Raw genomic sequence first — 11,836 nt, 5'->3', positions numbered from 1 at the left:
CTTCCGCAGCTACGCCCGGCTTAGGAGCTGCTTGGTGAAATCGGCGCGGCGAGATCTCTTCGTCTCTCCAGGCCGGGCAGCAGGAGAACAAAACTTAAAACCCGAGTGAAAGTCGCCTCGGCCGCGCGCGAGAAATGGGAATTTAAGGGAGGGGGAGGAGGAGGAGGAGGGGAAAGGGGAGACCCAGACGACGCTGGGAAGGAAAACGCTTCCAATGAGCTCGGGAGGCAGCCCCGCTTTTGTGAGGCAAGGGGGGCGACGGGTGGGCCTGGCTCGAGGTGAAGGGTGAGCCATGCAGCCTCCTCCAACGAGAACGGCGTCCCGGGCGACCGAGGTAAGAGCTGAGCGAGGGATCTCGCGGGCTTTTTTGTTTTGTTGTTTTGTTTTGTTTTGCAGGAATCCGGGGCAGGATTATTTATTTATTTATTTATTTATTTATTGCAAGCGGGAGCGAAGCGCTTGGCTGCGTTCCGCCTTCCGGGGACGCTTTGAAAGTCGCCAAAGTGGAAAAGGCGACCCGGCGCAGCGAGGGTGGGGGGTCGGTCGGTCGTCGAGGGTTTTGATTTGAACCCTCTCCTTGTGCTGCAAAACTGGGAAATAGTGCCTCGCAGGATCAACCCTGGAATTGAAGTGGAGATTTAAGTCGCGGGTAACCCGGTACGCGTCCCTTGGGCTGAAAGTCCGGCTTTGTCTGGTTAGAATTGACTTTCACATAGGGGAGCAGCCTTCACTCTCCGCGTTGACACTTGCCCATTTCACCTCTTCCCCCCCCCCCTCTTTTTTTTTTCCTGGGAACCTCCCCCGGATATTTTATCAGGAATCCGAGCGAAGCGGCGGAAAGGTTTACATTGTACTAAACCTGTCCCAGCAAACTTCCCTGGAAGAGTCTGCGCGCGCGCGTTGCGAACCGGCCGAAATTCCCTCTCAACTTTTTTTTTTTTTTTTTTGCTCCTAGCCAGCCGCTGAAAGCGGGGAAACGGAGGAGTCTTTGCGCTTGAACTACCGGCCAACTTTATGGGGGCGTCTGAGTTGTGAAAGCTTTTGCCTCGTTTGCCGGACTCTATCCAGGGTTGTTTGCAGAAGGCAGCAGAGAACGAACGTATTTAGTTAGGAAACATTCAGTCCTGGAAGTTTAACTTGGTGGAATCTACTGGGAATGTTGCTGCCTGGATTCGTGCGCGTAGCGGTGGAATAATACAGCTAAAAAGGTGAAAAAAATGTTTTGAAGCTAACGGGAATGGAAGGTTTGTGTGTGTGTGTGTGTAGGGAGGGGAGCAAAATAACTCCAACAAGCAATTTACCCCTCTTGTCTGATGGTGATGCAGCCTAGAGCCATTGAGTTAAAGTCTGTGGGATAGACATGTTCTGGTCTTCAACCAGAATGAATGGCCCCAGAGGTGCCTTGCAGAGATGTTTCCTTTGGTGAAAGTTGCACGTGAATAGTTGATGTTATTAGAAAGCTCTCTTGATTTGCGTGCTATATGCTACCTGGGGATGGGGAAGGGGCAAACTCAGAAGGCAGCAGCCATCAGATTTCCTCTTCTTCCAGAGGAACTGAAAACAGGCACAGTTTTTGGAAGAGATGTTGAAAGAACACGACTGAAAACCAGGCTGTTTTGGAGGATCCAAAGATCAGGATTTAATTTTTGGTTAGCGATTACAGCTTTGCCAGGTTTAGGCTGGAAGTCAGTCCCCCTCTTCCCCACTGTTCATTCTGGCTATTGCTATTAACCTCAGTACCACAAAAGTTTCAGTTTTTTACACCGGAGGGCTAATCTGTTTTAACAAAATCTGGTTGCAGAAAGTCGGGTTTCAGTCAGCTTGATGACCTGGTCATTCTTAAGAATGATCTTACAAGAATGATCTTGTAAGAATGATCTTACATTCTTACAGGCTTTCAGCCTGTATTTAATTAAATTCCCGTAGCAAGTCTTGTGCAGAGGTTTAAAGGGGAACATTGAGGAGGTATGTCTGCGTTCAGCTGAAGTTCAGAGCCAAGTGCTTTGTTCGCATAGTTAGTATCCACACAGGACCTTTTCTGCGGTCTTAAAAATATATCTTAAAAAAGTAAATCGGCATATAGTTTAACAAAATGGTTGGTGCTTTGGAGAAACAATGGCGGGTTGGCATGATTCCGATCTGCCCCTTTTCCTATTAGCCTAATTGTTGAATGTTTTCTGGGCTTATATGGATACCCATGTCTCTTGCTTCCTAGAGAGGAGGTTGGGAAGGGAATGGCTGGGGAGACAGGAAAATTCTGTGGCTGGTTCACGGCCCTATTCAGAACAGATGTTCTACATCTGGGGACAAAAAGTGGACAAATTCAAATGGCGAAATGTTTGTGACCTGCCGAATACAGAAATGGCATGTTTCTCTCAAGTTCTGTGGAATAGCTGGGTTGCCTTACACAGAACATGATACATGCCATTTTTGTGTTGGGTAATCCAACTATTTAAGCAGTTAGGTATGATTTACTGTACATATGGTGTAAAGGCTGGCACGGTGTGTGTTCAAAGTCAAAGATTTATATGTTAATTGATCATCTATCAGGAAATCCAGCATGTTTCTTTGAAGAGTCCATTCCCCCACCCTCCCAATTTATCCTGGTTCATAGTGAGGAAAGAATAAGCTGTAAGATCCTCCAACAGAGTGAATGGAACACAAATAGTAACTTTCATTCTCTTCTATCCTAAAACATCTGCACCCAGTGAAAGTTTTAACTTTGCTTTCTCTGTTGGACTGCTATTTTAAATACTTAGTGTAAACACCATGAATGTTTACTCATATTTTCCATGCACTTTCTTTCATCTAATAATGCCATGCACAAACTAATTAAGCTGCTGAAAATGAGCTTCCAAACATGCTAGGCTGTGGCCCAAAATCAGCCCTTCTCTCTCCCTCCCTCCGTCTCTCCCTCTCTCTCTCTCTCTCCCTCCTTCTCTCTCTCTCTCTCTCTCTGCTCCCAATTATAAAAGTTCAAGTGCTTTTCTTTTTGTCCTCTAGGTTTTTGCTGAGTTTATTCCAGAGATCTGAAATTGGTGATGGGGCAATGGGCGAAAAATAGTCCCTCCAATTTAATGGTCATCTTTATTTTTAACTGATACAATAAGTCCATTGTTCAAAGATGACCTTTTTCTAAGCCTCTCCTACAAAAGTGAGTCTTTTGGAAGCTTAACTTGCTTCTTTTGTTTATGTGGAACCAACCAAAACAATTTTCTTTCCATTACTTCAGCCACCTGAAGAAAGACGTTTCAGGAATTAAAATGGTTTAGGCTGCCATCAGGGACAGGTAACCTAAGGTCTTGAAATTGGTGTGCGTTGCACTTCAAGAGTGAGAAAGGTTTCCTACTTGGCTATAAACAGTGATGTTGGGGTTAGTTTCCCTGGTGTATGCATAGACAGGAATAGGTTGCATTGTGACTTGTAAACTGAAGTTGACGTGGAATTAGGTGGGAACTTCTTGCCTCAGAAATTCTGAGTGATTCCTATTTCCTTTCATTGTTTTCAAGCTCTGCCTTTCAAAACTGGGATTTAATTTCATGCGTTTGGTCAGTGCTCAGGTTTTTCTGTTCAGCGAGATCAGTGGGCATCGAAAAAGATTTCATCTGTATGGTCCTGGGTGACTTAAAAAAAAACACCAAACAAATGATTACTGTTATGGTTGCAGACTGCCAGATTTGGCTAAGAAGAGAATGCCTGTTTTGAGTTGATTTCAGATTTGATGACTACAAGGGCATATCCATATGCTTTGCTTGGCAGAAGTTGAGAAACAGTTTGCTGTTTCCTACTTGTGGTTTTGGGTTGTTTGTTTTCTTTGACTTCCCAGTTAGGTCTCGCTTCAAGGGTTTCCTGATGGTATCCTATCTAATTATTATCCAGGTCCAGTTAGCTTTGCTTTCTCAAAATCAGCCAAGGATAGCTAGGTGCTGCCACCTGCTGTGATATAATTTAGTCACCATTGTAAAAATCAGAATAGAATAGAATTTTATGAATAGAATAGAATAGAATTTTTATTGGCCAAGTGTGATTGGACACACAAGGAATTTGTCTTGGTGCATATGCTCTCAGTGTACATAAAAGAAAAGATACGTTCATCAAGGTACAACATTTACAACACAATTGATGATCAATATATCAATATAAATCATAAGGATTGCCAGCAACAAGTTATAGTCATACAGTCATAAGTGGAAAGAGATTGGTGATGGGAACTATGAAACGATTAATAGTAGTGCAGATTCAGTAAATAGTCTGACAGTGTTGAGGGAATTATTTGTTTAGCAGAGTGATGGCCTTCGGGGAAAAACTGTTCTTGTGTCTAGTTGTTCTGGTGTGCAGTGCTCTATAGCATCGTTTTGAGGGTAGGAGTTGAAACAGTTTATGTCCAGGATGCGAGGGATCTGCAAATATTTTCACGGCCCTCTTCTTGATTCGTGCAGTATACAGGTCCTCAATGGAAGGCAGGTTGGTAGCAATTATTTTTTGTGCAGTTCTAATTATCCTCTAAAGTCTGTGTTTTTCTTGTTGGGTTGCAGAACCGAACCAGACAGTTATAGAGGTGCAAATGACAGACTCAATAATTCCTCTGAACAATTTGTGGTGTACAGTAGAAATAGATACCGGATCCTCATGATTACCAGCATTAATGTGTTAGTGTATCCAATGACTGGGCTATGACTGCTGTGGTTTGTACATTCTAACATTTAACCTGTGCTATACTATAGAACAGCTTTTCTTAGCCAGTGTAATAAACTTAGGTAATCATATAGATAAAAGCTATTATATTTACAAGCCTTGCGTGTAGTTAGTGTAACCAGTCAAATATGGGCAGTGCATGGAATTGAATCAAACCACTGTTTCTTCATAGTCTTTCCTTCTACATAATTAAGACTGCAGCACCCTTGTAGCAGTTGATGTTGGGATTTCAGCTTGTCGGCTTTTGAATTGTTTATTTATTTGTTTATTTTGTCAAATACATATTAAATAATATCTATAAGTATGAGCATGAATTGAATACATAAAATGAATACAACTAAAGGGAACATTAGGACAGGGACGGTAGGCACGCTGGTGCTCTTATGCATGCCCCTTACAGACCTCTTAGGAATGAGGTGACAGTAGACAACAGTAGACAATCTTGGGTTAAAGTTTTGGGGATTTTGGAATGAGACCACGGAGAGTCTGTTAGTACATTCCAGGCATTAACAACTCTGTTACTGAAGTCATATTTTCTGCAGTCGAGATTGGAGCGGTTCACTTTAAGTTTGAATCTATTGTGTGCTCGTGTATTGTTGTGGTTGAAGCTGAAGTAGTCATTGACAGGAAGGACATTGTAGCAGATGACTTTATGAGCTATGCTCAGGTCATACCAAAGGCGGCGTAGTTCTAAATTTTCTAAACCCAGAATTTCAAGTCTGGTGGCATAAGGTATTTTGTTGCGAGAATTGTGCTGGGTTAGATCAAATAACTCTTTAGCTAATAGTCTTTTGCTTTGTCTCCCTTGATTTTTAAGGGTCCTGGTTTCTGAGGTTACCCAAGAGGAGATACTGGCTGTAAGAAGTGCAGACCTCGGACATAGCAGGAGGGGCAGCAAGTGACTGTCATTCTACACCACGTCTCACCGGTTGCTTGGAAACCTGCAGTCCAGACTGGAACCATGGACTCCGCCAGGGCCCCCCACATGAAGGCCCAGAGCGACGTCAGTGACTACCTCAACTATGAAATCATTAGCAGGCATTACAACTACACCGGGAAGCTCAATGAGAATGCCGAAAGTGGGATCAAAGCAACATCGGTGGTCTTCATCATTATCTGCTGTTTCATCATCCTCGAGAACATTTTTGTTCTGCTGACTATTTGGAAAACCAAGAAATTCCACAGGCCGATGTACTACTTTATTGGTAACTTGGCACTCTCAGATTTGCTGGCAGGAGTGGCATACATCTCTAACATCCTTCTGTCCGGCTCTACGACTTACACCCTCACACCTGCCCAGTGGTTTCTTAGAGAAGGAAGCATGTTTGTGGCTTTGTCTGCTTCGGTCTTCAGCCTGCTGGCTATTGCGATTGAGCGATATATTACCATGTTGAAGATGAAGCTCCATAATGGCAGCAATAGTTTCCGTTCCTTCCTGCTCATCAGTGCCTGTTGGGTCATCTCTGTGATATTAGGGGGTCTCCCTATTATGGGGTGGAACTGCATCGGCTTCCTGGAGAACTGCTCCACCATATTGCCTCTGTATCATAAGCATTATATCCTTTTTTGCACCAGTATATTTACTGGCCTCTTATTGGCCATTGTGATCCTTTACTGTAGGATCTACATCTTAGTAAGGACAAGGAGCCGTAGGCTGACTTTTCGGAAGAATGTGGCCAAAGCAACCCGGAGTTCAGAGAAGTCACTGGCTCTGTTGAAGACGGTGATTATTGTTTTAAGTGTGTTCATTGTCTGCTGGACTCCCTTGTTCATTCTTCTGTTGCTGGATGTGAGATGCAAAGTCAAGGCTTGTCCCATCCTCTTCAAGGCTGAATATTTCTTAGTACTAGCAGTTCTGAACTCAGCCACCAATCCGATCATCTACACGCTTACTAACAAGGAGATGAGGAGGGCCTTTTTCAAGATTGTACGGTGCTGTACGTGTCCCACCACAGACTCTGGGGCCAAAGTCAAGAGGCCCATCATTGGAGGGATAGAATTCAGCCGAAGCAAATCTGACAATTCTTCCCATCCTCAGAAAGATGAGGGGGATCCTCCAGAGACGATTGTGTCCTCTGGCAATGTCACCTCATCGTCTTAGGAGCTTTGGCAAAACGGAGGCCTGAGCCCCTTGAAGGCTGACACGTGGGGGATAGCTCTGCTTGCTTGTCTCCAGACGGAAGGAGGAGAGTGAGAACGAGTTGGTCTGAAGGGGAAATGGAGTGCTGATTGGGGTCCAGCTGTTGGCATAAGACAACATGGTGTCCTTTGAAAATATTTTCTCTCTGAGAGAATGTTGATTTGCCCTGAGGCAACTTAGGGTTGTTAGGGTTGTCAAACTCTATACATCTCTGAAAAGTGGACACTTGGATAAGTAGTGTCTTTGAATGGGAGTATGAGTGGGGAAGGAGAGAAATATCTTCAAATTTCCCCCCTCCCCCAGTAAAACTCCTGAACCCCTGAAACAAAGTTCTTGCTGTAGTGGATTGACAGTCTTCTTCAATTAACTCCCTTGTCAAGGGAAGAAAATGTGCTAGTATATTCTGAGTAATAGAAAGAGAACTGGGGTGGGATTTTATCTCAAGAGTTGTTCAGGTGCGTGTATCCCTTTTGGCACTTAATCATCAGTGGAAAGTCAATGGGAATTAGGTGCCGGAGACTGCTGAGGAACATAGCCCCCATACTCCGGATTGTAGTTGAATCCTCGAGGAATTAGTGAGATTGTGATACGTGTGAATTAGACTGGGGCTGTTTGAACTTAATAGCTGTGTCATTTGAACCTTTAAAAAAAGCTGACAAATATGCTGCTTTCAGTAATGAGTTGCATTTTAATAACTTTAACAGCAGCTTTATATGCACAGTTTTAACCATCAGCCATGTCCCATTTCTGCTCATGGTAATCATAAGAATGTTAAGAATGGCCCTGCTGGAGACCTTAATTTCCTTCCAGGCAACTTTGTTGTATGGCCTCCCCTATCTTCGTGTAGGATATATATTTTTCCTTATTCCTCCTGCCCCCCCATTGATCAAACAGCTGAACCCGTGATGCTTGCAAGCAGGAGATGGAGCCATACCCTTCTACTACTTGTTGATCTGCAATTAATATTTGACGATAGGCTGTTCTAACCTATAGCTCTTCAAATTTAATAGCTCTTGATAAAACAATTCTCCATGAATTTATTCATTCCTTTTTTAAAACCACTTGAGTTAATGGCCATTGCCCTGGCTTATAATGAATTCTATGAGGTTAATTATGTGCTGTGTGACAAAATACTTCCTTTTGTTTTTCTTCTTCCAATCAACTTCTTAGCATGATTTTTCTGAATCCCAATGTTGTTGGGAAGGATACACATTTTCCCTGTTTTCTTTCTACACAGCATATGAAATTTCCTATTTTCTTTTGCTATGTAAATTGGTCATTTGTGGTGGTAAAGTGGTTAGAACGTAGTATTGCAGGTTAACTCTGCCCACTGCCAGGACTTTGATCCTGAGTCCCAAGGTTTGCTATTCATTTCTCATAATCATCTTCTAAGGAAGATATTGAAAGTCAGTCTCTTTTGTTGCCCTCTCCTACAATTTTTCCAGTTGTGTTACACCTTTTTTGAAATGTAGCCAGAAGTGTGCACTGCATTATAAATATGGATGAACCCTTTGTGTAAGGGCATTACAATTGGATAGTTTTAATTTAATCCTTAGCATGGACTATTTCTGTCTCATATTGCCACACATTTGGTTAACAACTTTATTAGTTGTCCGCTGTGAACATACTTTTTTTTTTCTGGTTAGTTGGAGATATGAACATATACATGATTAAGGGGAGGTTTACCTCAATGTGCAACATTTTATGTATTGATTTCTGATATATAGTTTAGGTTGAAAGATGAATCACAAATATTAAGACTTCTAAGAACGAACAAAGAAATAAGATTGGGCCATTCTGCAACTTCAGCAAATGTTCACACTTAAAATCCTTGTATAATCATTATGTGTCCTTTCATTTTAAATGGTGTCCACTGACTGCAAATCCATGTCCATCCATGGAAAGTATTACTTGTATTAAATGAATGTATTTTATTACAGCATTAATTGTTATTTTGTGTTTGTGTATGTATGTGTATATTTTAATTTGAGTCAATATAAAATGTAGAGATGCTAATAAGCATAGATGCTATTTTATATCTGGACTGGTTGTCTTCAATTTTATGAGAAATTCATGCTTTATCCTAACCTGAAGGGAAGTTCCCCATATTAATTACTTGGGACATACAACTGTCTTTTCCACTTAAGATCAATCAGTTGCAAAGGAGGATATTGTGGATTTCTGTACTTATAATAGTTGTGTGAAATAATGAATTTCTGAAGGTGCTGCTTATGGTGAAATCAGTGAATGAGTGTCTTTGTGTATGTGTGAGGGATGAACCTCCTAAAATCATCAGAGGTCAGTTGAAGAAGCTATGTTTTACATCTGGGAAGACCCAAAGTTTAAATTTAAAAAAGAAAGAAAGAAAATGGCAGCAGTGTCTCCACTGTTAATCCATCAATATTGCATTATTGAGCTTTATTGTCATGTGCAAAGTAGCTGCAATCCACAGATTAATGTACAAGTATTGGCTGAATTCATAGGTGGACGTTAGAAAGAAGATTATTGGCCCTTTTAGCATTATTTTCAGTGCAATTTTTTTTTAAAAAAATACGTAAATTTTTTTTGACTTGGTTGTACAGTATAGCTTCATTGACCTTTAAGTATTAATAAACTGGATTTTGTATAAACTGTACATTGAGCTATCCTTCCTTTGATGTCATATATGGCTCTGTTATAGTTTTGACAGGATACTTTAAGAATTCTATGGAAGTACTCATTTCCTTTCTGCACTGAAAGGACAGCTCAGTATTAATCATGGTATCTTTGCATGACATGCACGGACCTAACCTAACAATTTCATTTGTTACAGGCAAACATGATTTTGAAAGTGTTGAATTGTAGGGTTTATAACACTGGTTTTTAGATCAACAAGCCAAGATTCAGATGAGAATAAATAGTAGTTAAGCTGCATTTCCCAATCTGATTGCTTCCAGTTGTTCTGGGATCCTTTCCTTCCTAGCCAACTAACCAGGAATTGTAACCTGATGGACATCAAGCCAGGGAAGTCTGAATGAGAAAAAAGTAAACTATGATTGCAAGAATAATTTGATGGCAGGTAGGTTACATGGAATAGGATTTTAAATACAGTGCTCAACCACTGAGAAAAATATTGTTACAGAAAACTGAAGCACATATGTGCTCTGAAAATATCTCTATAAGTTTTTCACAACTATGCGAAAAAAACAGAATGTATCTGTTTTTCTTACATACATGTATCCAGTATGAATGCTGTCCTATTCAAATTAAGGAACAAAAGAGAGAAACAGGGAACTAATAGCAAGGCTTCATATTCTGGTTAGAATACTTTTGGGTTTTTTAAAGGAAAGAATGCACAGTATTCTCCCTCCACTCCATATAAAAAGTATGTTTCAATCCTATTATATGCACTTAACTGGAGGAAGCCTTTATTGAACACATTAGATCTTATTTCCGATCACAAGCACATAGGATTTATTGTTAAGCTAAAATCCCGAGTTTTAACACATTGAGTATTGCCTCTTGTGAGATTTGCTAGACTTTTATTCCATGACAAAACATTTCTGGGAACTTCTCATTTTATGGTGTATCAAAACAGTTGAAACCCAAAGCAGATTTTCGGTGGAGGCACAACCAATGAGAACTTCTTCTTCTTGTTGTTGTTAGTTGCGAAGTCGTGTCCGACCCATCGCGACCTCATGGACAACGTTCCTCCAGGCCTTCCTGTCCTCCATTTAAACTCATGCCTACTGCTTCAGTGACTCCATCCAGCCACCTCGTTCTCTGTTGTCTCATTCTTCTTTTGCCCTCAATCTTTCCCAGCATTAGGCTCTTCTCCAGTGAGTCCTTCCTTCTCATTAGGTGGCCAAAATATTTCAGTTTCAAGTGTAAGTTTAAGAGAACTTACACTTTCCAAATGTTGCAGTTTCAAGTGTAAGTGTAAGAGAACTTACACTTTCCAAATGTTGCAGTAAACTTGGAAGTTGTGCAATGGCGCTGAACCATATCTCTCCTCATTTCCAACCAATGATTGCTGGAGGACATCAAGTTTGGGATGGCTGGTTCAGAGGGAACATCAGATTTAGATGGTTCTTCTTCTGTGCCTCATGCTGGTTTTTCATTCCCAACTCCCCAGATAGTTCCTCAGATTTTATTGAAACTTACAGGATGCAGTTGGGTTACAAAGATAACCTTCCCCTTCTTAGGTTGTGTGTCATCTCTCTCTAACATTTTCTGGTGGAAAACTCAGCTGCCTGACAAATGAAAGAAATGTTTTAGGTTGCAGCCTTTTACTTCCTGAAGGAAATTCCAAAAATGCCCTGAAGACAAAAAACGGAAGAAGGCTGGGATTTCTCTCCATCTGTCTCCTGGTATGGAAGAAGTGACTTCATTTGCAATCATTTCCTTTTCTTGGAGAGTGCTTTTGGCGAAGTTTGAAAGTGGGACGTGACTGGTCAGAATATGCAAAATACTAAGATTAATTTCTCAAGCCTAATACCCGTTGGATGTATTGGGACTGCTGTACCATTCCAAGAAATGTTATTCAGCGTTACAACGCACATTAAGTTCCAGTTGTAGGAAGTCTGATTTTGACTTTTATGGATTATTTCACCAGTTGTGTTATCACAGGTAACCTTAATATATTTTCATGAAATATAGAAGATTGAAAATTCAGATTGCCCCTTTGTAACCTGATTGCTAAACCATAGTTTAGGAATGGCCTCGACACTTTATTCCTTTATAATATTGTTTTTGAAGTGCTGTTGGGCTTTACAATTTTTTTCAAGGTGAAAGCCACACTTGAAGAAAAAAACGAATTGTTGAAATGTAGAATTCTCCCAAAAAACATTCTTTAATGACCACAACACCATCATTCCAATGGTTTATCTAATATTAAACAAAACAGATACCATTCTAAACTTCTAAGAAAGAGACAGAAGGTTATAAATCTAGACTACACAAAAAAACCTGATTTCATTATTCTATTTATAATCATATTTATAATTCCTAATCAATATGGAA

General features: G+C 41.0%; 1 protein-coding gene across 5 annotated transcripts; it reads left to right on the top strand.

Moving 5' to 3' along the window:
* On the top strand, nt 1–9,465 carry S1PR1 (sphingosine-1-phosphate receptor 1). 5 transcript variants are annotated; one of them, XM_058178737.1, is made up of 4 exons: nt 1–334; nt 956–1,208; nt 3,004–3,154; nt 5,513–9,465. In XM_058178737.1, the coding sequence occupies exon 4, from the start codon at nt 5,657–5,659 to the stop codon at nt 6,794–6,796; it is 1,140 nt and encodes a 379-aa protein (XP_058034720.1). In that variant the 5' UTR covers nt 1–334; nt 956–1,208; nt 3,004–3,154; nt 5,513–5,656; the 3' UTR covers nt 6,797–9,465. The 5 variants fall into 5 exon arrangements, with proteins under 5 accessions (XP_058034720.1, XP_058034721.1, XP_058034717.1 ...); XM_058178738.1 differs by lacking the exon at nt 956–1,208; XM_058178734.1 differs by lacking the exon at nt 3,004–3,154.
* The last annotated feature ends 2,371 nt before the right edge of the window (nt 9,466–11,836 follow it).

Source organism: Ahaetulla prasina, chromosome 3, assembly GCF_028640845.1.
Source record: "Ahaetulla prasina isolate Xishuangbanna chromosome 3, ASM2864084v1, whole genome shotgun sequence".
Taxonomy (NCBI): domain Eukaryota; kingdom Metazoa; phylum Chordata; class Lepidosauria; order Squamata; family Colubridae; genus Ahaetulla; species Ahaetulla prasina.
Note: the sequence above shows the minus strand (reverse complement) of the source record. Positions and strands in the feature narration are given on the sequence as shown.